Raw genomic sequence first — 25360 nt, forward strand, 5'->3', positions numbered from 1 at the left:
TACCTGACCAGTACTCCTTAAAACTGCCAAGGTCATCAACAGCAAAAAATCTGAGAAACTGCCACAGCCAGAGGAACCAACAAAGAGCTATGACTAAATGTAATTATGACATCCTAGAAGAGACCCTGAAACAGAAAAACATTAGGGCAAAATAGGGAAATCCGAATTAAAGTATGGGAAAAAGTGAAAAAGGAAAGTTCATTACTTGTAACAAATGTACCACAATAACCATAATAGAGGAAACTAGGTATGGGTTATATGGGAACACCCTTTTATGATTTTCATATCTTAAAGTGTTCTAAAATTTTAAATTAATTAAAAAAACAGAAAGTGGCAATTTATAAACTAAATTAGAAAGTGGCCAAAACATAAGTAACTTTTATATTTTTATAAGAGAAGATTTTAAAAGATCAATAATATCTTTGAAATATAAACACATTAATAAATTTAAATTTTTCATATATTTTTAAAATATTATTTGTTTCTACTTCACAGGAATAGCAAAAATATATTTAGTATATATTTAGCTATTAAACATATTCTCTAGAAAATGTCATCTCCATTCAAGATGTTAATAACTATTATAATTACAATGGGAAATTCCCCAACATACACACACAAATACACACATACATATTAAACTAAAATATACTTAGGAGGACTATTTGTAAAGAAAATCAATATACCCTCAAGTCAACATTAACACTCTTCAGATTGTGTTGATGTTCTTCTCCTTGAGTTTGAATCATCAAGAAATGACTTGCATGTGGTTTGGCTAGAGATGAAACACAAGGTCAAGTCAGAAGCACTAGCTCTCCCCACTCTCAAATAAACAATCGTATGCAATAGGATTCTGTTAATAATTCTAAAGTGAAACATAATAAAATTTTCTTTAAAGGTCCAATGTCTTTATTTGAACTGTCCAATACATAAAAATACTATGTATGACTGAGACTTCTATCATACTTGGAGAAAAGCAAAAAATGCATCATGGCAGGCATGCTTGTAAGAACTGCTACAGAGTCAGAGAATTTGAGTCACAGCTCTCGGGCTATCCTAGATATTTGTGGACTACAAAATGAGGTCATGGTCCAACTAACTCAAGTCCAGTTGTCAGGCTTTGGAAACTATGCACTTAAAGCATTTAGCATAGTATCTATTATTAGGTATTTATATACCTGTTGAAACTATGATTATCAATGTTCCTCAGTAGGTACCTGATGACTATAGGCAGAAAACCTGAGAAAACAAAAAGTTAACTGAAGAATCTAAAAACAACCCATCTGTTGAATCCATTAATACAGCACCCATGGAAAATCAATGCTCCTACTTGAACCACTTAACAACCTATATGGAAGGCAAAGCAGCTATTCATCACGTATATGGCACAGATGAGAAAAAGGAAAAATTAGGCAGGTAAGTGATTCACTCAAGGTCAATAGTTAATACAAGCAAAGCCAAGACTTGAATACTTCTGACTCCAAATGGTCTCCCATTCTACACCACAGGCATGTTTTGTCCTCCGGCAGATAACTCTGATTTCTCTGGCATATCACTCTAACCCATGTCAAATTCCTTACAACAAAACCCCCTGCAATGTCACAAGATTTCCTAAACTCCGATGCTTTCTTCAGGCCCTACAACGTTAAGGAAATCTCAAAATGAAAAAAGAACTACTCAAATAGCATTCTATTTGTATTAAATTATCAACACAAACAGACTGGTCAATCACTTTAATTTTTCTTTTAATTTATGCTCATGTACAACCTAATTTCCTCACCAATAAATTTCACTGACATCTTTGTCCAAAGCAGTTTGTTATCTCACTCCTGACATATACACATTTCCAAATATAAGACAGAACAAAGACATGCTCAAATCCTTTCTAAATATTCTGTCCTTTATCACCCAAAAAAAGAATTAGTATATTAAGTAACGTCTTATTGCAAGCTATCCTTCTTGCTTGCAAGAATGGTGGGAAAATATGTCTTCTAGATTTGTGGACTCTAAATGTTGTTTTCATTCAAAATAGTAATACATGAAACACATATAGAAAAAATATTAAAATGTTCTTTCTGATATTTGTCCCAACATGTGACCCTTTATCAGTCCTACTAAAAAAGTTTCCAGGAGTTATCCCCTATGTACGCACATTTTAACAAAAAACTTTAAAGGGAACACTGCCATCTACTGAACCACATTCATCACCATTCTCTATTACAGTGATACCTAATTTAATGGCTCTATGGGACCAAAAAATTTTAATACTAAGGATGTTTATGTTAAAAGTAAACTTTTAAGGCATATAAAGTTGTATACATTCACGGCTACCCTGACAAAGATACCCCAGGAAACAATTTCTATTACTCTCATCCAATATATAAGGCCTGCTCTAAGCAATACTTTGAAATTTGGGGGGTTGGTTCCCTTCCTCTTCAACATCCTTTTTCCTACCTGACTGGAAAACTACGAATGCTTGATACTCTTTCATGAGCTTCCCATATGAACCCATATGAAAGGCTGTGAGAGCTGTCATTTCCATTTAAGGATAGACTGGCAATAAGACTTGAGTGAATTAGTTTCAATTTTTATCTTACCCACTAATTTTAAATTAAGAAAATTTAAGCATAACATATACATAGAAAAAAGAACAAATCTTAAAAGAGTATACATATGAGGAATTTCACAAAATGAACACATCTGTGTAGGAACCACAAACATCTATGAATATATAGAGAACTATTGCCAGCACCCCAGAAGACTCTCTCCTCAAGCCCATTCCAGCCACCACTATACCCCAAATGCAACCATTATTTTTATTTATATCGCCATTAATTATCTTTGCTTGTTTTTGAACTTTATATAAATGATATAGTATAATATATATTGTTTTGTGTCTAGTTTTATTTACTCAAGGTTAAGTTTCTGATGCCAAAGAATGCTCAAACTACTGCACAATTGTACTCATCTCACATGCTAGTGAAGTAATGCTCAAGATTCTCCAAGCAAGGCTTCAGCAATACGTGAACCATGAACTTCCAGATGTTCAAGCTGGTTTTAGAAAAGGCACAGGAACAAGAGATCAAATTGCCAACATCCGCTGGATTATCGAAAAAGCAAGAGAGTTCCAGAAGAACATCTACTTCTGCTTTATCGACTATGCCAAAGCCTTTGACTCTGTGTATCATAACAAACTGTGGAAAATTCTTCAAGAGATGGGAATACCAGACCACCTGACCTGCCTCTTAAGAAATCTGTAGGCAGGTCAGGAAGCAACAGTTAGAACTGGACATGGAACAACAGACTGGTTCCAAATAGGAAAAGGAGTACGTCAAGGTTGTATATCATCACCCTGCTTATTTAACTTAATATGCAGAGTACATCATGCGAAATGCTGGACTGGATGAAGCACAAGCTGGAATCAAGATTGCCGGGAGAAATATCAATAACCTCAGATATGCAGATGACATCACCCTTATGGCAGAAAGCAAAGAAGAATTAAAGAGCCTCTTAATGAAAGTGAAAGAGGAGAGTGAAAAAGCTGGCTTAAAACTCAACATTCAGAAAACTAAGATCATGGCATCCGGTCCCATCACTTCATGGCAAATAGATGGGGAAACAGTAAAAACAGTGGTTGACTTTATTTTTTCAGGCTCCAAAATCACTGCAGATGGTGATTACAGCCATGAAATTAAAAGACGCTTCCAAAAAAAAAAAATAAAAAAATAAAAGACGCTTCCTTCTTGGAAGGAAAGTTATGACCAACCTAGACAGCATGTTAAAAAGCAGAGACATTACTTTGTCAACAAAGGTCCTTCTAGTCAAGTGTATGGTTTTTCCAGTAGTCATGTTTAGATGTGAGAGCTGGACTATAAAAAAATTTTTTTTCATAATATAAAAAGCTGAGTGCCGAATAATTGATGCTTTTGAACTGTGGTGTTGGAGAAGACTCTTGAGAGTCCCTTGGACTGCAAGGAGATCCAACCAGTCCATCCTAAAGGAGATCAGTCCTGAATGTTCATTGGAAGGACTGATGTTAAAGCTGAAACTCCAATACTTTGGCCACCTGATGCGAACAGCTGACTTATTTGAAAAGACTCTGATGCTGGGAAAGATTGAGGACAGGAGGAGAAGGGGACGAAAGAGGATGAGATGGTTGGATGGCATCACTGACTCAATGGAGATGAGTTTGAGTAGACTCCGGGAGTTGGTGATGGACAGGGAAGCCTGGCATGCTGTGGTCCATGGGGTCGCAAAGAGTCAGATGTGACTGAACTGACCTGAAGTTTTTGAGACTCATTCATGTTGCTTCATACAGCGATAGTTCGTTCATTTTCAAAACTGTGTAGTATCCTACACGGCTTCTGTGGTAGCTCAGCTGGTAAAGAATCTGCCCGAAATGCAGGAGATCCCATATTGATTCCTGGGTCAGGAAGTTCCCCTGGAGAAAGGATAGACTATTCATTCCAGTATTCCTGGGCTTCCCCGGTGGCTCAGATGGTAAAGAATCAGCCTGCAATGTGGGAGACCTGGGTTCGATCCCTGGGTTGGAAAGATCCCATGGAGGAGGGCATGGCAACCCACTCCAGTATTCTTGCCTGGAGAATCCCCATGGACAGAGGAGCCTGGCGGGATACAGTCCATTGGGTCACAATGAATCAGACACAACTGAGCGACTAAGCACATACAGCACACAGTATCCTAGAAATATACCATAATTTATCTACTGATTCTATCATCACAGAATTTTTGGACTGTTCTAGTTTGGGTCTATTATGAATCATTCTGAGTATTTTTGTATGCATCTTTTGTTATACAATTTCTGGGGTATATATCTAGCACTGGAATTATTAAGTTATAGGCTGTTAAGTATAATCAGCCTTAATAGATACCGCCTAACAGCTTTCCAAAATATTGTACTGATAACCACATGCCATTTAAAGTCTCACACATTTCTCAGCAAAGGGCCAATCTTTCAATTGTAAACTGTCCCCATTTACAAGAATCTGAGACACTTGGAAGCAAGTAGAGAGTACTTTAGGGAAGGGAGGTCAGAGTTGCTGAACTCATAATCTGAGACCTTCCCAGACTCTCAATTTCCCTTGGAAGACTATGACCTATAGTTCAGGATCCCTAGAAGCCTATTTTGAGAACAGAAGAGTCTGTCTCCCATGTCACTGTACTCCAATACCAATTTATCAGCAGGTTTCTCCCACCCAGGTTCTCCTAACACTCTCTGAACTCTAATCAATACCTCAAACTCCCAGATACAAATATTGTATGTTTCTGAGCACAGCTAAGTTGTCTTAGTTAGAATTCACACATTTTCCCTTCCTATCAGATTATACGGAATGCATTTTGAAGTAAAGAGGTTTCAGAAAACAAAAGAACAACAACAAAAACCTAATGATATTACTGGAATTGAACTGGAATTACTATAATGGGAATCCCTCCTCCAAGATTTACCCTATTTATAGTGACAAAGACTTGTCAATAATGTAAGAATCCCATGCCTAACTTCATTCATGTACTGATCAGTCCTGGTGCAGCCTTATCTCATCATGATGTCTCAACTAAAAGGCAAAAAGGAGACAGCTGCCAGAATATTTTAATACCTATGAATTTAGAGAATTGCTCTACGTCAGTCTAATCATTTTGTAGAGTTATAAAAATATCTGCTACAAAAGTGGCGCTATACGGATGTGTCCTCATGTAGCTGAGGGTAATAAAACACTGCAGAGCCCTGGTCACAGTCTGCCAAACCAGAGCTGACGCACATCAGTGCTGCTGTGCGTTTTTAAAACTGCTCTGGCTAATCTTCTTGAAGGACTCCTGTTTGTTTATGTAAAGAAGAATTAGCTGCAATAGTAACCAACTGCTTCGGGGCTTCAAAATGAGCTGTGCCTAATGAAAATTCAGAATTCACCACTGCATGTCACAAGGAGGTTAACATTTAACATGTAGACTTTTTAAAAAAGGGAAAAAAATCAGTATTTTTTGAAAAATGAAGGATCTTTGAGACTCTGATGGGTAGTAAATCCATTCAGTATAGAAAGCAGAAATAATCAAGATCATTGCCTAGGTACAGGTCAAACTCAGCTCACTCCAGAAATGCCTGACGGCGACTACTTTCCTATCTCTCTTTGTTGCCACTTCACAGGCTTAACCGGGTAAACCCAGAGAGGCTGCCTACATGGTTTGGTGGCCAAATTATAATGTAAGTTATTCTGTCTCCCTAACTGACTACTGGACAAATAAAATAAGGCAAATATTTTGTTGTTCAGTTGCTAAGTCGTGTCTGACTCTGTGCAACCCGGTGGACTGCAGCACTCCAGGCTTCCCTGTCCTTGATGCCTTTTCACTATACCAGCACACTGCAAGCAAGGGAAAGGATATGAGAAAAAAGGATCTGTGTAGGTTAATCAAACAGTAACTGCTGCATGGAATGCTACATTTTACATGAAATCTCACAGTGAGAAGGAAACCAATTTGCCAAAGATGAAATACAGTGTTTCTTTCACTCCAGTTTAAATGTCATTTTTTTAAAAAAAGACTCTATCCAACCACCTTCAGCCCACTATGGTCTCTCATTTTTGAATTCCTGTGGTACTCAAGAGGCACTTAGTGCATGCTCTCTTGTACACATATGCCTTGCCATCCTAATCAGATTATAAGCACCTTGAAAGGAGTTTATGCTTTGTTTTTGAGAACCAAACTCGAGAACACTGCTTTCCTCAGCTGGTCACAGTTTATTACCATAATATCTAAATCCTAAGAAATAGATGTGAACCCTTGGTAGGGTCATGGCATTAAAAGCAGTACCAAGTATGATCAGGATATTTCAAATCTACTTTGGGAAAGAATGAAGGTAAGAGTAGAGGCATGATTCATTGATGAATTGAAGAAAGTGGAATACAAAATCAAGATGCAGTTGAACTTTGAACAATGTAGGGGTTAGGGTCAAAAACCCGTGTATAACTTCACATCCGGCCGTCAGTATCTACAGTTTCGTATCTGCATTCAACCAGCTATGGGTTATGCAGCACTATACAGTGTGCGTGCTCAGTCGTGTCCAACTCTTTTTCATGACCCCATGGACTGCAGCCCACCAGGCTCCTCTGTCCATGGGATTTCCCAGGCAAGAATATTGGAGTGGGTTGCCATTCCCTTTTCCAGGAGATCTTCCAGACCCAGGGATCGAACCTACATCTCTTGAGTCTCCTGCATTGGTAAGAGGGTTTCTTACCACTAGTGCCACCCGGGAAGCCCTTACAGGGTATGTAGTACTGTAGTACTTATTTACTGAAAACAAACTAACTGACAGTGTAAGTAGACTCACATAGTTTGAACCTGTGTTGTTTAAAGACCAACAACACATCAAAAAAGACCATTCAGTTAGGAGTAGGCCTGAAATGGACTTCACATCCTTTTGGGCTTCCTCGACTGGTTTCATTTCTGTGTTTTCTTCTTTTTTTTCATACAATTCATTTTAAAATTGATATACAATCTACATACCATAAAATTCACCCTTCCTTCAATTGTGGTAAAATACTGATGACATACATTTTACTATCCTAACCATTTTTACATTTCAGTGGCAATAAGTATATTCATGCTATTGTTCAACCAATGTCCAGACCTTTTTCATCAAGTAAAACTGAATAAATTACATTTAATTAAATCCCCATCTAAATAATAACCTCCCATTCTACCCTCCTCCAGCTCCTGGAAATCACAGTTCTACTTTCTGTCTCTATGAATCTGACTACTCTGTCACTTTCTAAATAAGACTCTACTCAACCACCTCCAGTCCGCTATGATCTCTCACTTCTGAACTCCTGTGGTATGAAAGTGGCACTTACTACATGCTTTCTTGTACACATTTGTCTTGCCATCCTAATCAGATTAATCAGCACCTTGAAAGGAGTTTATATTTTGTTTTGTTTTCACATAAGTGGGCACCTTATATAAGTAGAATCGCACATATTTTTCTTTTTGTGACTCACTTATCTCACTTAGCATGTCCTCAAGCTCAACTGTGTTGTAGTATGTATCAAAATTTCCTTCCTTTTAAAGGCTAAATAATATTCCACTCTATGAATACACCACATTTTGTTTATCCATTCATCCATCAATAGACACTCAGGTTGTTCCCATGTTTTGGCAATTACAAATTATGCTGCTATGAACATGCATGTACAAATATCTCTTCCAGTCCTTGCTTTCAATTCTTTGGGGTATGTGACCAGAATTGGAATTGCTGGGTCATGCAGTTAATTCTATTTTTACTTTTTTTTAGGAACCACCATACTGTTTTCCATTATGGCTGAACAATTATTATAGCCTCACCAACAACACAAAAGGGTTCCAATTTTTCCACATCCTCACCAATATGTGTTACTGTCCATCTTTTTATGATAGTCATCTTAGTGGGTGTGAAGTACTATCTCATGGTTATGATTTGCATTTCCCTAATGATTAATGGTATTTAGCATTTTTGCATCTGCTTATTGGCCACTTGTGTATCTTCTTTGGAGAAATATCTATTAAATCCTTTGCGCACTTTAAAGATGGGACTGTCTTCGACTGTTGGAGCTGTAAGAAGCCTTTTATATACTCTGGATGTCAAACAACACAGAAATGATTCGCAGAAGTCTTCTCTCATTCTGGGGGCTGTCTTTTTACTTTCTTGATGGTATCTTTGAGACATAAAACTCCAATTTATTATTTTCTTTTTCTGTTTATGCTTTTGGTATCACATCTAAGAAATACTGCCTAGTCTAAGGCAATAAAGATTTATGCCTAAGTTTTCTTCTAAGAGTACTATAGTTTTAGCTCTTACGTTTAGGTCTATAATCCATTTTGAATTAACATTTGTATATGGTGTAAGGCAGGGGGTTTAATTTGGGGTTTTTGCATGTGGATATCCCATTTTTTCAGCACCATTTGTTAAACAGACCATGTAGTTTTCCCCACTGAATGATCTGGCACCTTTGTCAAAAACTGACTTTAAATGTGAGGATTTATTTCTGGACTTTCAGTTCCATTCCATTGATCTGTATAGCTAACCTCATGCCAGTACCTCTTGATTATTTGTAGTTCTGTACTAAGTTTTGAGACTGGGAAGTGTGAGACTTCACTTTTGTTCTTTTTCAAGATTATTTAGCTCTTCTGGGTCTCTTGTACTTCCACGTGACTTTTAAGATTTACTTGTTAATTTCTGCAAAACCAGCTTCATTCTTGACCTAAATAAAGTAAAGGGGTAGTTCCTATATGGAAGGATCCATAATCCTCACAAGGTTAACCAGGCAAACTGGAATATAACGAGATCTCCTCTCCGCTTACACTCACCTAACACCGAAGCTAATGTAGGTGGGAACAACCTATACTGGCATACACTCAATTTACACAATGGTGCTGAACAATGAAAACAGAATCCAATGTAATTTCTAATGGTAGAATTCTTAACTAAAGAAAATAATCATTAGATCTCATCTGTGGCCAAAAACCATTTATTTCCTTCTAACTGTGCCACAAAAATTCCAGAGAAAATGAGACTGCTACCTTAAACCCAAGGCTAAATAATGCCATTACAAAAAAACCTGAATTTTTCTATACTTTATACTTAAAGAGGAAAACAAGTTATTCTGTTTAGTTCAGTTCAGTCACTCAGTCGTATCCGACTCTTTGCGACCCCATGCCAGGCCTCCCTGTCCATCACCAACTCCCAGAGTCCACCCAAACCCATGTCCATTGTGTCAGTGATGCCATACAACCATCTCGTCCTCTGTTGCCCCCTTCTCCTCCTGCCCTCAATTTTTCCCAGCATCAGGGTTTTTTTTTCAAACGAGTCAGCTCTCCACATCAGGTGGCCAAAGTTTTGGACTTTCAGCTTCAACACCAGCCCCTCCAATGAACACCCAGGACTGATCTCCTTTAGGATGGACTGGTTGGATCTCCTTGCAGTCCAAGGGACTCTCAAGAGTCTTCTCCAACACCACAGTTCAAAAGCATCAATTCTTTGGTGCTCAGAATGAAAAGTTATTCTGAACAACTCATAAATGTATAAGTTGTAGTAACTAAATTCAAGTCTTTTAATATCTGTGAGATTTCAACCATGAAAGCATGAAAGTCAATATAACACTGGTGTTTACTTGCAATTTTGTTGAGAAACTACTCTCAACACACTGAAGGAGCAGTCATTCAGCTACTGAGTGAGCCTAGCACCACCTTCATCTCACCGTGACTCTGACATTCCCTAGAAGTACTTGTTTACATAATAAAACTAACACTATTGGAAACTAGAAAGGACTAAAAAGCTTCCACAAATTTGGAATAAAGGATGGATGGAATACTTCTCGTGGGGCTGGCTTGGATCTGTGAAATGAATAGTTCCATCATATATCCAGAGGCGTAGAGTAATGTTAACAGAAAGTACACCAGCTTTTATCAAAACATTCTTCAGTACAGAGAGACAGGAAAAAAGAACTTTAATGAAAGCTGATAAGGCACTGAGAATGATACTGGAAAATGGAACTCATGACCACAATGTGATTTAGGAGAAATGTAAAGGGTTCATAAACAGGAAGGATTAGTAAGCCATAATAAGAAATTGTTGAACATAGATAAAATTGACTTACACAAAAAGAAAATGCCTTTATAAACATAAATCATGACAGAAGAAAGGTAAGCTCCTATTAGACAATTAGATATTTGTCATGTCCAAATTATATAAGTGTTGGGAACTGAGTGGTGAAAAACTCAGATGCTCACATATCCTTATAGAGTTTACGGAGTTTAAGTTCAGGCTGACTTATCTACTGGGTAGTAACTGTGCAGACTTTATGGAAAAATTATGTTTGCCCTATTAATATGAAAGCCTCCGGACATAGAAAGAACTCCCTTCCAAATATTGATATGCTAATAAAAAAACCTCAGATACAGGGCAATGTTTTTTTTGAACTTGTTTTATAAATACCTTATGCCAGAAACAGAAGTATCTAATTTCTAAAAAGCTGGAATTTCAGTTCTCCCCATCATGGACAATGTGCAAGGTTGTCCTTAATGACTATAGTTTGCAACTACTAAGTCAAGGTGATGCTTCTTCCACTTAATGCTTCTGACTTTTCAAGCGGAGTGTAAAACACAAGCTCAAAGTATATGACTTTGCTATACTTTCACTGGCATCATAAAGTGCTGTGAACAAAGATCTCAAATTTGGTAACTTCCAGCTTTAGAAGAGGTACATCCTTGATTATGTAAGAAATATTATGGAATCTCTTACTGGAGACTGGGTGATCCAAAAGGGTAAATGTTTATTCGTGTGCCTTATGAAAGAAGGCAGTGTATGACTTCAAGGAGATTATTGTCACAGGTAATAAAGAGTATAGCATTAATGTTGACAAGACAAGAGGGTGGTAAAGGTCTGGCGGGCACACATAAAAGTGACATGAAAGAATTAGAAGAGCAAGAAGACTTAGAGATGATTTTGCAAAGAATGACAAAGAGGATGACATCGAAGATTTAGAAGAAATCTGGGAGGGGAGCGTTCATAAATTTAATCAAAGTTCTAATATGGAAAACTGCTAATTGACATCAAAACAAGTTATGATCAGTGAATAAAGCTTTAGGTAATAAAATTTGCACTGATTCTGTACCAGGGAATAAAAGCAATAAACAGCTACCACTCATAGTGTTCTTTAGAAAAAAGCTATCACTTCAGGAAGGTTCCCCCTCATAATACCATCTTACAATTATGTCTCTTACATCCTTTTTCTCCAAAGCTAATGCTGAAACATGACTCTTTCTGTAGTTCAATACATTTTATGATCTCACCATACAGTCTATAATAATCTGGTATCACTACTTTGAATATGAAGATTCAGACAAATCCAAATTAATCCTTCTGCTAATAATTCAATATACTGTAGCATAGCATTTGTTTTAGTGGAAGAATTACTTCTAATTATGTAATAGTTCACATGAAAAGCCTAAAGGGGTAAAGTGAATTTTTTTCAACCATATCTTACTGCATTTTACAGCAAAAATGATATGCTATAAGGTTATCAAAAACTTGGGAATTCATAAAGTTCCTCCATGAGTGTCAAGGTCCTACCCTGAAAGCAATAATTTGACTCTAATTTACCACAGAAATACCAGATGCTCATTTTACAGGCAGATTTCATAAGCTTTATATTTAATGAGAAATTGTTAGAGTGACATTTGGCAAGGGAAGATTCTCTCAGATGTTGAGAAAAACCAGCAGAAGCATCTTTTTGCTACATTTTTCCTAGGAGAAATTGACTGAAATAATTTGACAGTCAAAGATAAACTGAATAGTTAAAAATCTTCATGGTAAATTCTTTGTTGAAAGGTCAAACACATCCGCTGAAATGTATTCCTATTCATTCTATTTCTTTCAGAGTAAGATAAGAGAACACAGTACTTAAAAGACACAAAATAGTGTATAAAATCAGAATGATGTTCTGTTACACTGTAGGTATTATTCACAAAGCTGTTTGTTGCAAGTTGGTCATTTATAGTACAAAGAATTTTACCTAGTTCGAATCTCATCTCACTTGTGTTCTGTCTCTAAGAAACTCTCTTCCAAACTTGCCTAATTTGCTCAACAGATTCACAATCATCTGGTGCCTTGGGGAAACCCCTAATCTAACTTGATCAGAAAACTGAAACGTTATCAAGAGAAGTGGACACGGGTTCAAATGTCAGCGAACTTTTCATGTAAAGGGCTAGACAGTTAATATGTTAGGTTTTGTGGGTCACATTCAGTCTCTGTCTCATACTCTACCAGTTTTTGTTTTATTTTTATAACTCTTTAAAAATGTAAAAATGATTCTCGGTTCACAGGGAATACACAGTTAGTCAACATTTAGAGTACTGCCACTGGATGCAACTGCTCTATGTCTGTGCCATCCAAAGGGGTAGATATGAGCTGCAGGTGCCTACCAAGTGCATTTACTGAGGAGTGCAACTGAGGAGTTATATTCTAAATTTTGTTTAACTTTAATTAATTTAACTTTAAACAGTCACATGCAGCTAGTGGCTACCATTTTGAGCAGCACAAGTCTAGAGGATCTCCAAACAGCACCCAAGAGCCCCAGAAATCACTGGATACCTATGTCTCCCAAGAATCTACTGAAGAAGACTTGGACAATAAGTAAGTTGTATATCAACAGTAATTGTTACTAATAATGGCCTCCAAGTATTAAGCACTGTATAACAATTCAAATGACTAACATCAAGGAGGAAAAATATGGTGTAAGAAATTTGAAACAAAACTCGTTGGCACTTCACAATTTATTAGAATGACATCTCTTCCATACTTGGGCAAATCAGAACTTTGAAGTGTTGAGAGAATTAATCTAAAGAGCTTTGAGTTAAAAAGACCTACAATGTTCCTACTTTTGATGGAAATGAAAATTTTTACCACTCAATTTGCATAGATCCTATTGAAGATGGATGTAACTAAAATTAAGTTTCTGTTAGCCTAGGAAGACAACTGGTTTCTCCCATCACTGCCCTGAAATGCTCCTAGAAAATTGCTTTGCTTCATTCATCACACTGCCACTCCCAGCAAGGGCCCTAAAGTTCATGAGGCACAAACTTCCTTTGTTAGCCAAGCTGTTACACAAGAAACCTAAGTCCTCATTTTCACGTGCTGACAAAACATTTTCCAAGTCCATTACTGCATTCATAACTTGATTCTTGGAACTTGTGAGGTAGAAAATTAGGGGAGAAAATACTCATTCAACTTCAGAGGAAGCCTCCAGTCAATGCCTTAGACAACATCCACTAAAGGCTATTTGTTTTCCCCACCTATCTGGGACAGAACACGTCTCATTAAACTAAGCAAAGAATTTAAAACACACAGCAGGGTGCAAATCACTACATTATGTCCAGCTGATGATCCATGACTAGACTCACACCATTCCTCCAAAAAAGTTTGGCCTCTGATATTTTCTATTTTAAAACAGTCTTGGAAGTAAAAGCAACATTCCTGAAGAGGAGTAATCACTTCATGTAAAATCATAGGTTGAACCATGGAACACAAATCAGTAAATGCAACCAATTGGCTGGGTAAGTATTCACTCATAGGTCCAAGTCAAACTGTCTACAAAGAGTCTAGCATTGGAACTTCCCTGGGGTCCAGTGATTAAGAATCCATCTGTCAACGTGGGGGACAAGGGTTGGATCCCTGGTGTGGGACGATTCTACATGCCGTGGGGCAACTAACCCCCAGCACCACAACTACTAAGCCCATGCACCCTACAGCTCATGCTCCACAACGAGAAGCTACTACAACGAGAAGCTACTACAACGAGAAGTCTGTGCGCTGCCACTAGAGTAGCCCCTGCTCGCCTCAACCAGAGAAAAGCTGGCATAGCAACAAAGCCCCAGCACAGCCAAAAATAAAACAAAATTTTTTTTAACAAAAGAGCATAGTATAGGTATACCCACACTATGAAATTCCATGAAACAACTGAGAAACAATGAGGTAGATCTATCTGTACTGCTGTGGAAAGATATCCAAGATAATTGTGAGGAGGAAAAAACAAGTTACAAAACATGTATATGTATTATGATCTCATCTGTGTGGGGGAACATACATAAACTTCATTAATACACAGAAATGTCTGGAAATGTTCATGGAGAAACCATTGATGGTTGCCTTGAAAAGTTCAGCAGGTAAGGTCTTTACTTTTCACTTCATATCCTCCCTGGAGAAGGAAATAGCAACCCACTCCAGTATTGCCTGAAGAATTCCATGGACAGAGGAGCTTGGTTGGCTGCAGTCCATGGGGTCACAAAGAGTCAGACACGACTGAGTGACTAACACTTTCATATCCTTCCATACTATGAAAAAAAAATTTTTTTAATCAAGAGCTTGAATTACTTGTATAAGTTTAAAATGTTTTTTTTAAAAGTCTGGTGAGATCTCTACAGTGCTTCCCCAAAAGACTTCTTTACTACTGGAGTGTTGATAATTTGAATGAAAAAGTCAAAGCTGTTCCTTTTTTACCTAAAGCCACTACAACATTCCCAAGATTGCCTTGGTCAGTAAACTTTTATAGTGGGAAGGAGAAGGAAAAAAAAAAATCACAACATTATTATGAAATTGGGAAAAAAAAACAAAAAACAAAAAAGGCACACTCCCTATAGGGCCTTGGTAGGACAAGACAATCCACAAGTGCCAACCAGCTCTAGGCTATCAAGATCCCAGGAGAATCATCACATTTCAATTACCATCACTAACATTACTTATTATTTGGCCTGCTCCAGTCCCTAAGGAAGGCAGCTTGTGATGACAATACCCAGCCTCTTCTTGTAAAACAATTCATTAGGCAAAGCAGAACAGCTGGGGCAGCCACGTGCGCGTACTTAAAGCACCACCCCACTGGGACCTCTGGCCCAGATTTCCCTTTTGGTGAGGGACAGCCACCACCCTTGTGACAGCTGTAGAGTCCTCCAGGGACACTTCAGGTTTAATCAGTACTTCCCGCACTGGAGAGGGCCATTTGATTTCTAACATAAACTAATGGCACCCCGCTCTCAGCAGGTTACACCAGACATCAGATAAGAGGCTTTAGGGCATTTTTATCTTGTTCTAATGCTTCGGAGTTAATGAGGCAGCAAAAGATACTGTCATAGAGCCCCAGTGTAGCTATATTATCCAATAAACAGACTCTTCCCAAGACAGGTTTAATATGGATCGAGGAGGTAAAGAAGGCTGCCTTAACACTGACGCCACCGAGAGGATGAGAACCCAGGCACCAGAAGTGGGCCCAAATCACGCACACTCCGCAGCTGACAGTGCTGCAAGGAAAGCAAGGAGTTGTCTCTGAACACGAAGAGTGAAAATGCTAATTTTTACCATCTTAAGCAGCATAAGTCTAATAGCTTTATCTGGCCTTTGGGGCCAAGTTTTCAAAAAAGGCTTCTAAATGAACCTATTTATGTATTTTGCCAAAAAGTATTCTTAGGAGTTAAGATTATTTTTTAAACTAGCAATATAGTCATTATGAAAATATCTTATTATATGAATATTGCATTAGTTATAATAATTATATTACATTAACTATGTAATGTATTAGTAAAGGGTATTATAGGTTTTTTTTTTACTGGCTATAAAGCAAATTCTATTATGTTAAACAGTAATATCACCAGAACCTACATAATCAAGCTTTAGAAATAATTCATTCATTCATTCAATAAATAATGATAGCCTATTATAATCAAGGCTATGTGAGACACAGTGAAAATAGCAATTAGCCCTTGGATTCCCTAATCCAGGTTAACTGTATAAAACAAAATTTTACTTGAACAATCTTTTTTTTTGTATCTTAGAATCCTGGTAAATATATGGAAAGTGTTTCTCTTCATAACTAGAAATATCCACTCAGAACCTGCTGAGTGCACATAAATATTAAAAGCTGACTACTAAAAAATGGTCAATATTAAATGCTGACCATTTCTTGAGTGATTTCCCTCCAAAAGATTAAAGAAAAGTTGAGATCTTCTAGTTACTTCCTTGGAAACCACCTCTCAGAAAGACAAAAAGGTCTGCAAGATCTCTTAAAAAGACTTGCTGGGCATGCGTTCACTCATTTCTAGAATATCAAACATACAATAAAGAAAACAGAATCACTCCCTACACTTTGATTATAATTCACACAAGATAATCAACAAATTATAAGAATGAAGTCCAATTCACAGAATAACATCCATCCATACAAAAAAAGTGATTCTGAACTTTTTCTATATAACCATCACCTCCCATTCTTCTACATCTACTGACCAATCATCGCTCTTCCACAGGTCTCTTGCTCCCTGTGGCAGAGAATGTTGGTTGCTTATCCCAATACTTCTTCTCCCTTTCCTTCTTATTAAAAGAACCCCAATTCTTACTTTGAATCTGCCTGCAATTCAGGAGACCCCAGTTCGATTCCTGGGTCGGGAAGATCTGCTAGAGAAGGGATGGGCTACCCACTCCAGTATTCTTGGGCTTCCCTGGTGGCTCAGCTGGTAAAGAATCCGCCTGCAGTGTGGAGACCTGGGTTCGATCCCTGGGTTGGGAAGATCCCCTGGAGAAGGGAAAGGCTACCCACTCCAGTATTCTGGCCTGGAGAATTCATGGACTGTATAGTCTGTGGGGTGGAGTCCGACATAGCTGAGCGACTTACACTTTCACACTTTCAATTTTTACCCAGCAAAATTACAACCCAGGATAAAAGAGCACATTTTTTTTTGCAGCTAGTCATGTCAGTCAGTTCAAATGACTAAATTCTGTGGGATTTCCAGGAAGGCTGCTTAAGAGGGAAGGAGGTAGTTTTATGATACTCGTTCCTGTCTTTCTCCCTTCTCACATTCTTCTGGCCTACAACGCAGGCCCAATGGCTAGATCTCTAGCAATCATCTTTGACCATGAGGTATCCTATAGGATGGAAGCTGGACACTAATAACGGGGAGTAAAAAGAAAGAAGCCTCAGTTATATGTAGCTGAACTTCATCCTAATAGACCTGATATCCACAATCTTTTAGCCTATAACCCTGATAGCTAAGTTATTCATTTCAGTGATGCCTTAATGGCACTTTGGCAAACAAAACTGAAGTTTTATAATGTATACCCCATTTCCACCCTAAATTGTATTCTCCTGGTCACAGTGGCTTAAAATCTTGACATCATTTTTACTCTTATGTCTCTCCAGTTTTTTATTACAATTTCATATCTAGTTCTCCCCCTACAAATATCTCTTATCTGTCCCCTCCTTTGTATTCACACCATCCTATCTATTATAAGCAGTTACTGCATTCCTGAATGCAACAGCTTCCTAGGTGGTTTCTCAGCCTCATCACCACACCCTTCAATTCTCTCTGGAGGTGACTGCTAGACTTTTGAAAATGATTCCTCAGGCTTTCCATAATTTAGATCCTCCTCACTTTTCCAACCACAGATCTCGTACTCTAACCAATTCACACCCCCAAACTGCTTCTCAGTCCAAAGTGTCTTCTTTCTTACCATATACTATAAATATTAGCCAGTAACTTCTATTTAAGTTTCATCTCTTCCAAGAAGCATTTCTTGAATTCTTACCTCACTTTTTCCTCTTTAGGAGTTTCCCTCAGACAGGGAAGAATCATGTGAGATGAACATGGTGTGAAAAAGGCCAAGCCATGCAGAGCTGTAACACCAATGTAAAGATTTGGTTTTTTAAAAAAATTTTATTCCAAGAACAGGAGAATAAGGCCATGTCAATTTGTGTTTCAAAAATATTACTCTGACTGTGGAGTGAGGTAGTTATTGGAGAAAAGGTCAATTCTACAGCTAATTCTGCTAGGAGAAGGGGAAAATACCAGAAAGAGATTAAAGAAGCTGGATAAAGCAGGCTTAATGGAGAGGGAGAACTTGAAACTCAATATTCTAGAGGAAAATGATAGTCATTTGAGTAAATACATGTTCATTATAGAAAAAAAACTAGTAAATATTTATTTAAAAAGCTGGTGTGCAGAATTTAACACTAAATGTTCTTCTATCAAGAATGTATTGGCAAAAAAAAAAAAAAAAAGAATGTATTGGCATTTATAGTGCCTTAACTTTCATTGAATCTTGGTTAAAAAAAGAAAGCTACACAAAATTTTGAGACAATTGAGAAACTCTGAATGTGGAAGGATATGAGGTATTTTGCAATCATTGTTAATTTTTCTTGGATGTGAGAACAGCATTATTATGCAGGAAGCTGTCCTTATTCTTAGGAAATGTATCCTGAAGTATTTAGGGGTAAAGTGCCTGATGTCAGAAACTTATTTCAAAATAGTTCAAGGAGACGGGGAAAAAAAAAACCATACACACATATACACACATCGATATCCATATCTATGGCTATGGTGAGTTCATGGATGCTTAAAATTTTTTCATGATGAACCAGTGGAGGAAAAGAAGACAATGTAATTTCTTCTTAAGCTAGTGGAAAGGGGCTTCTTTCCCGATATATTTATGACATTGATATTCATTTATTTGCTAATTTGTAAATAAGTTATCTTTAACCTACATCTCTAAGGAAGTCTGGGATCTTTACTTTAAAAAGTAAACCACCCAGGAGGATAGTCACCTTAAGAAGTATCCTTTCTACAAACAGTTAACAGATCAATCATGCTCCAGCCCTCCCTTTAGTTTCAAGCCTGGTTACTCCTGGATTCCTGACTAAGGAGAGGGAGGAAGACAATGCCTGCACTTTTTCAAGTGAGAGACAGTCACTGGCCTGTGCCATCCAGTGCCTATGGTTACTAAACATTTAAGACAACGTTACCAATCCCTTCTGTGGACCCCTTTCAGTGAACAGTAGGTATACAACTTAATATTCAAGTAATCTTTTCTTGTGTTGCTCTCTTCTTTGTTAATGTCATTATGTTCCAACACTGAGATTGTTGGTTAATTAAAACCCTTGTTTTTACCAAACTTGACAGCTGACAGCAGCAGAAATAGAAGCAGACAACCATAAACTATTTTCTCTTCAACCAGGAGAAAAATGCTTCCTCTGCAAAGTTCCAGGAAGAACTCTAGAATTCTACACTTATAAAACTAAACATTTTCAGGGAGGAGCTACTGTTAGCAATAATAAGCCTTTCAACCTGAGCTATCAGAAAGCTTATTTCTATGGTCAGACCTAGCTAGACATCTCCTTCTTCTTTTGACTAACTGGGCCGGCATAGGAATGAAGCTCCTTATCTTAGTCCAAACTGAATATGTTTATAATCAGACTCTACAAAATGGATAAAAGATAAAAAATAAAGGTCAACAGCAAAATGGATGTCAAGCACCTCCAATATTGGACTCACTAAAGGAAACAATTCTTTACGTTCATAAACTAGGATGTTACAGCACCAACTTGGGCTTCCCTGGTGGCTCAGACAGTAAAGAATCTACCTTCAATGCAGAAGACCCTGGTTTGATCCCTGGGTGGGAAAGATCCCCTGGAGAAGGGAATGGCAACCCACTGTAGTATTCTTGTCTGGAGAATCCCCATGGACAGAGGGGCCTGGCCTTCCAGAATCAGACATGACTGAGCGACTAAGCACAGCACACAGCACCAAGTTAAGGGGATAACTGGAAGTTTTGCTTGGTCAGTTATTTTAGGTTATTGTGCATGTGTTTGTTAAGTTGGACTGAGTAAACCATATACTAGATGTTTTCCCAAACTAGAATTAGTTAACAATGTAACTTCACAAGCTTATTCCATGAAGAGCACGGCTTGGCATGATGGGAAAGACAAAAATGAGTGGAAAGGGGGTCCTTGTTCTAAAGGAGGGCAAGTTCACTAATAGTAACTAAAGGGTCTGAGTAGCTTATTCCTCTCACTCAAAGATGTTTCTCCCTGTTGAGTAAGAAGAAACCCTATCATGGCAAGAGGAGAGAGAAAGAATTAAAACCACAAATAATTTTGAATTTCATTTCAGCCATAGTTTTCTCTAACCATACTTTTCCCCTACAGCTTCTAGAAAAAAGCCAAATAATCTCATGCTATAGCATCTCCTTTAATCTTCCCTCTCCCATCTACTGGTAGAAAGATGGCAAAAGAATGCAAGCAGAAGAAGTAAGAAAAGTTAAAGGTGATAAAAGTTATCAACAAGATAACGTTCCATATTATTTGGGCTCATGGGCTGACTGAAGGTTGAGCTTTATTATGCATCTTATCCTCTCTTTGTTAAACTGTACTGTCACCCGCTACTCTTAAAAGTTTCACAGAAGGTTCAGGATATGCAAAGACAGTTTTTATATTTGAGGGATCTGCTCAAATATCAAATATAAAAAAGAAAAGTGTATGTTTGATTCTCCATCTATTTTAAAACGGCTTCACTTAACTTCAGTTTCTTTTCACAACTGCTATAACAAAGAAAACACTACAGGATTCCTGAAGGGTCTTTGAAGACAAGAATATGTAGAATTCCTCTTTATTTTAAGACTTCCTCTCTCACAGCAAATGGTCACAGGCATACCACTTCAAGCCATCAAGAAGGAACCATCAACAGTTGAGTATTAAGACATGGCAGATGAGGTCATCATCCAGACTCTGGCTAGTCCCACTCTTGAAGACAAATGAATGCTCTAAGAGAGAAATCCCATGTTTTAACTCAAAGAAAAGGAAAATGGAAAGATGAAAAAAGACACAAGTTTAATTATCAGTAGTGATAGAAAAGGAAAAGCACATTAAATGCATTGTGTAAAATGAAGTTAGAAAGGATTTTTCATACCATACCCAAAAATAAATGCACTTGCACTTAGGAAACAAACATTGTCCATGTTCTATTTTCAACACACAGTTATCCAACACAAAGTCATTTCACCTTAAACAAACACAGAAACATACAAACAAACAAGAGAGGCCAAGATCCGGTGTCAATTCCTACCCCACCATTCCTACCTAATCTCGCAGCAAGTTAATGCAAATCAAAGCAAGCACTTCACTGCTGCTGGTAGTGAAGCCGGTTCCTTTCCCAAGAGAGGCCTGTAAAACAGGACAGTCACTGACAGCAGTACAATTACTGACACAGATACAGACTTTATGGACATGTTTATCTCCGCTGTAAATCCACACTCTCTCTCCACTCCGATTCACGAGTCATAAAGAAATTGCAGATAATGAAAAAGTTGGGGAAATTTACAGCATGTCGGAAACCTCAGACAGCCAGAAGAAATTAAAGAGCTGACTAGGGATAAATCACACAGGTACAATTAAAACTTCCCACATACCTCCTTCATTTCCAAACTGAGGCACAATCCAATGGAGCTGATGAAAAGTTGAGGTCATGACTCCTCAGGCTGTAATCATTTCTTAACTAACTGCATGTTAAAAATTAGCCAATTCAAGGGACGTGTGTAAATGCTGATTTCTTGCTGCTTGCTACCTTGATTCCCCTTCACTCTTCACTGGAAGCACCCACACAGCAATTCTGTCTGTAAACAGGCCAAACTGCAACAAGCAATAAACGGAAAGGTGATGTCCCCTCTCCCACTGCCATCTCTGCAGGTGCAGGACATCTTTTACCGTCGCCACCGTGGACTGAGCATTAAAATGAGAATGTGGAGCTACAATGGGTGAATGAAACTGGAGGTTTCTTCTTACCCTATAAATAATCATTCTGAAGGTTTCATTTGATCTCTCTTCAACATTCCAAAAGAGATTTTAAAGGACTATTATGTTTGATACTAGAATAAGAATTACTTCTGGTGATACCTGCTTGTCAATAGACTGAACCAATGCTCTATACTCTTTATGTAACCACCTCTGCATAAGCTTCAGAGTGGTCTAGTTTTAGCTCTCTCACTCCCTCAACTACCCAGCTCTTTGTTTTTTATATTTGTCTAATAAAGGTTACAAGAGGGGAGGGAAAACCCAAACAAAAAGGTGAAACAAAACCAAACCTCCAAACTTTACCAGAATCTAGAAGTCTTAATTAATGTTTAACTCTTACTCCAATAAAGTAAATCAGAAAAATACCAAAGACAAGAAATAATATCTGTTTCTTAAATAATAAGCTTAACAGATCCCTAGTACTAGAATACTGTGAGTTAAATGTTGGCCTCTCTATTCTATAAGCCTATAAAATTCTCTGTGAAGGAAAAAATGATTTTATCACTTGCTATACTCTTCTACTTTCCCCAAATTACTTACATGAAACTAGCAGGTTTAAAAAACACCAACCCAAACACAAGATCTGTCTGGAAAGCAAAAGCGAAGAACACAGATTTTACCAGCTAACTTCCACATAATTGAATGAACCAAGAGTGTCAACAAAGTTATACACAAGTCAATACTCATATCTGTGCATCTCTATGGGACGAAGCCCTACCAAATTAGCTCTAATATGATTTTGAAATTCTGAGACCTGTCAAGAAATGAAGGTTAACAAGTCTTTTTAGAGATACGGAGGATGCAATTGACAAGGTTTCGATCTTGTTCCTGTTTGACCCCTTGATGATTTGAGATCCATTTTACACTTCAGAGAACCCAAATGTCATTTTCAGTTTATATATTAAGATTTTATTCTCTATGGAATAAAAATAATTCTAAGATAATACTAAGACTTTCAACCCAGACATCACCACCATACCAAACTGAGGTCATATCTAGCTCAGAGATCTCAATTCTAGCCAGTCAGTAAGCATTAGACATGGTTTCTGATTAGCTTTTGCTTACCATGATCAGTTCCTTTACTTCGTTGTCAGACTCATGTCCAGCACCAATTAAGAATTACTAAATACAGGCCAAATTTTATTTAAAAGCTCCTAAGAGGCAAATAATATTTTACCAAATGAGTATTTGAATGAAACCAAGAAACATATCTATTGTTACTACTCTATGAGGCAACAGTACCCCTGGATTAAAAATCAGAAGACCTGGATTCTAGGTCCAGTTTGGCAAATAACTAAGTATGTGACTGAGCAAATCATTGAAGTTCTTTGAACCTCAGTTACCTTATTTATTAAATGGGAATAACAGCAGAATAGTAGGAAGAATTAAATAAGAAAGTACACCTAAGAAACACTGCAGGCTAGGGACTTCTCTGGTGGTCCAGTGGTTAAAAATCTGTCTTCCAGTGCAAGGGATGCAGGTTTGATTCCTGGTTGGGGAACTAAGATCCCACATGCATGGGTCAACTAAGCCCTTATGCCACAACCATAGGGCCTGCAAGCCACAACTAAGACCCAATGCAGCCATACAAATTTTTAAAAAAAGAAATAGCAGGCTCAAAAATTTTACTTGCCTTTCCCTCTTCATGAGACATGATTCAGATTTCTGGTTCTGTCACCAATGAGTTGTGTGGTTTTCCTTAGGCAAGTCACCTAATATCTTTAGGCCTCTGTTTTTGCATCTGCAACATTAGAGGGTTGAGACGCAATGATCTCTAAGATTCCCTTTCAGCTCTAACAAGCTATGATTACAAATCCTGTCTCTAAATTCCTGGATGACCAAGGTCTAAGTCACTTCATTTCTTCTGACCTCAGTTTCTTCACCTTTAAGTGGGAAATTTGTAAGAGGAGGAAAAACAAGCTGCCAGTAAACATAACTTTACTTATCAGCAATCAAAGAAATACATACAAAAAACAATGAAACAAAAATTTTCACCTATAAAATGGGCAAGTACTAAAAAGTTTCATGATATCTAGAGTCGGCTCTTTGTGCGTGTGTGTGTTAGTCACTCACCCATGTCCGACTCGTTGCGACCCCATGGACTGCCTGTCAGGCTCCTCTGTCCATGGAATTCTCTGAGCAAGAATACTGGAGTGGGGTAGCCAATCCCTTCTCCAGGGGATCTTCCCAACCTAGGGATCAAACCTGGATCTCCCACATTGCAGGCGGATTCTTTACCATCTGAGCCACCAGGGAAGACCAGAGTTGGCTATGAGATATAGGAATACAAGTACTTTCATTTACTGTTCTTAGAAATATGATTTGGACAAGTCTTTCCAGAGGTCACTTTGGCAAAATGTAAAAGTTTTTAATGTGCCATTCACTTGATTTAGAGTAAAGGATGCTTATCACAGCATGATTTACTTTTAGTAAAGCACTGGAAACAGCCTAAATGTCCATTAAGAAAGAATTAATGAAAAAAAAAGAAAGAATTAATGAAATACATTATGTGAAGTCAAAGTTGCTCAGTAGTGTCCAACTCTTTGCAACCCCATGGACTATAGAGTCCATGGAATTCTCTAGGCCAGAATACTAGAATGGGTAGCCTTTCCCTTCTCCAGGGGATCTTCCCAACCCAGGGATTGAACCCAGGTCTCCCACAATGCAGGCAGATTCTTTACCAGTTGAGCCATATTGTATTCTGCACAGTTACAAAACTGATGATTTTGCTATGTTTTCATGGGTACTAAAAGAAGTTCACAATGCACTAAGTCAAAAATGCAGGTTGTAGAACAGGAATAGCATGACACCATGTATATTTAAATATATATATATGTATGTGTGTGTGTGTATAATACCTCTTAGCAAGAAATGTTTGCAGGACTTGGAGGAGTGTTCACCAAAAAGTTAAAAGCGATTACTATTTTAGGACGCTGTGATTTGGGGTGATTTTTGCTTTCCTTATATTTTCTACAATGAGTATGTACTGTTTTATAATAGCAAAAAAAATAAAGTTCATATTTAACTTTTAAAATGAATATTACAAAAAAGAGTCTATGACTCTTTAACAATTCTTGCAGTATTCCTTGTTTTCATAGTCCTTGACATAAACCATGTACACAGTTGCATCTTTACACCACAATCTAGCTGCTTACTTAGACATACTGAGCACTTCTCACACAGCATTTCTAATCTTCTCTACATGCTGTAAG

The 25360-nt window shown here is 37.7% G+C and overlaps 1 protein-coding gene across 13 annotated transcripts in view; it reads right to left on the bottom strand.

The window, feature by feature from the left end:
- LIN52 (lin-52 DREAM MuvB core complex component) overlaps positions 1-25360 on the bottom strand; it is a 109188-nt gene that overhangs the window by 44903 nt on the left and 38925 nt on the right. For 2 of the 13 annotated variants that reach the window (XM_061156671.1, XM_061156672.1), the window contains exon 6: positions 4281-4441. The exons of the other annotated variants lie outside the window; for them this stretch is intronic. In XM_061156671.1, coding sequence (XP_061012654.1) covers positions 4311-4441 — 131 coding nt within the window. In that variant the 3' untranslated portion in view covers positions 4281-4310. The remainder of the gene's footprint in view (positions 1-4280; positions 4442-25360) is intronic. 13 annotated transcript variants of the gene reach the window in all.

The sequence above is a fragment of the Dama dama genome, chromosome 12 (assembly GCF_033118175.1).
Source record: "Dama dama isolate Ldn47 chromosome 12, ASM3311817v1, whole genome shotgun sequence".
Classification (NCBI taxonomy): Eukaryota; Metazoa; Chordata; class Mammalia; order Artiodactyla; family Cervidae; genus Dama; species Dama dama.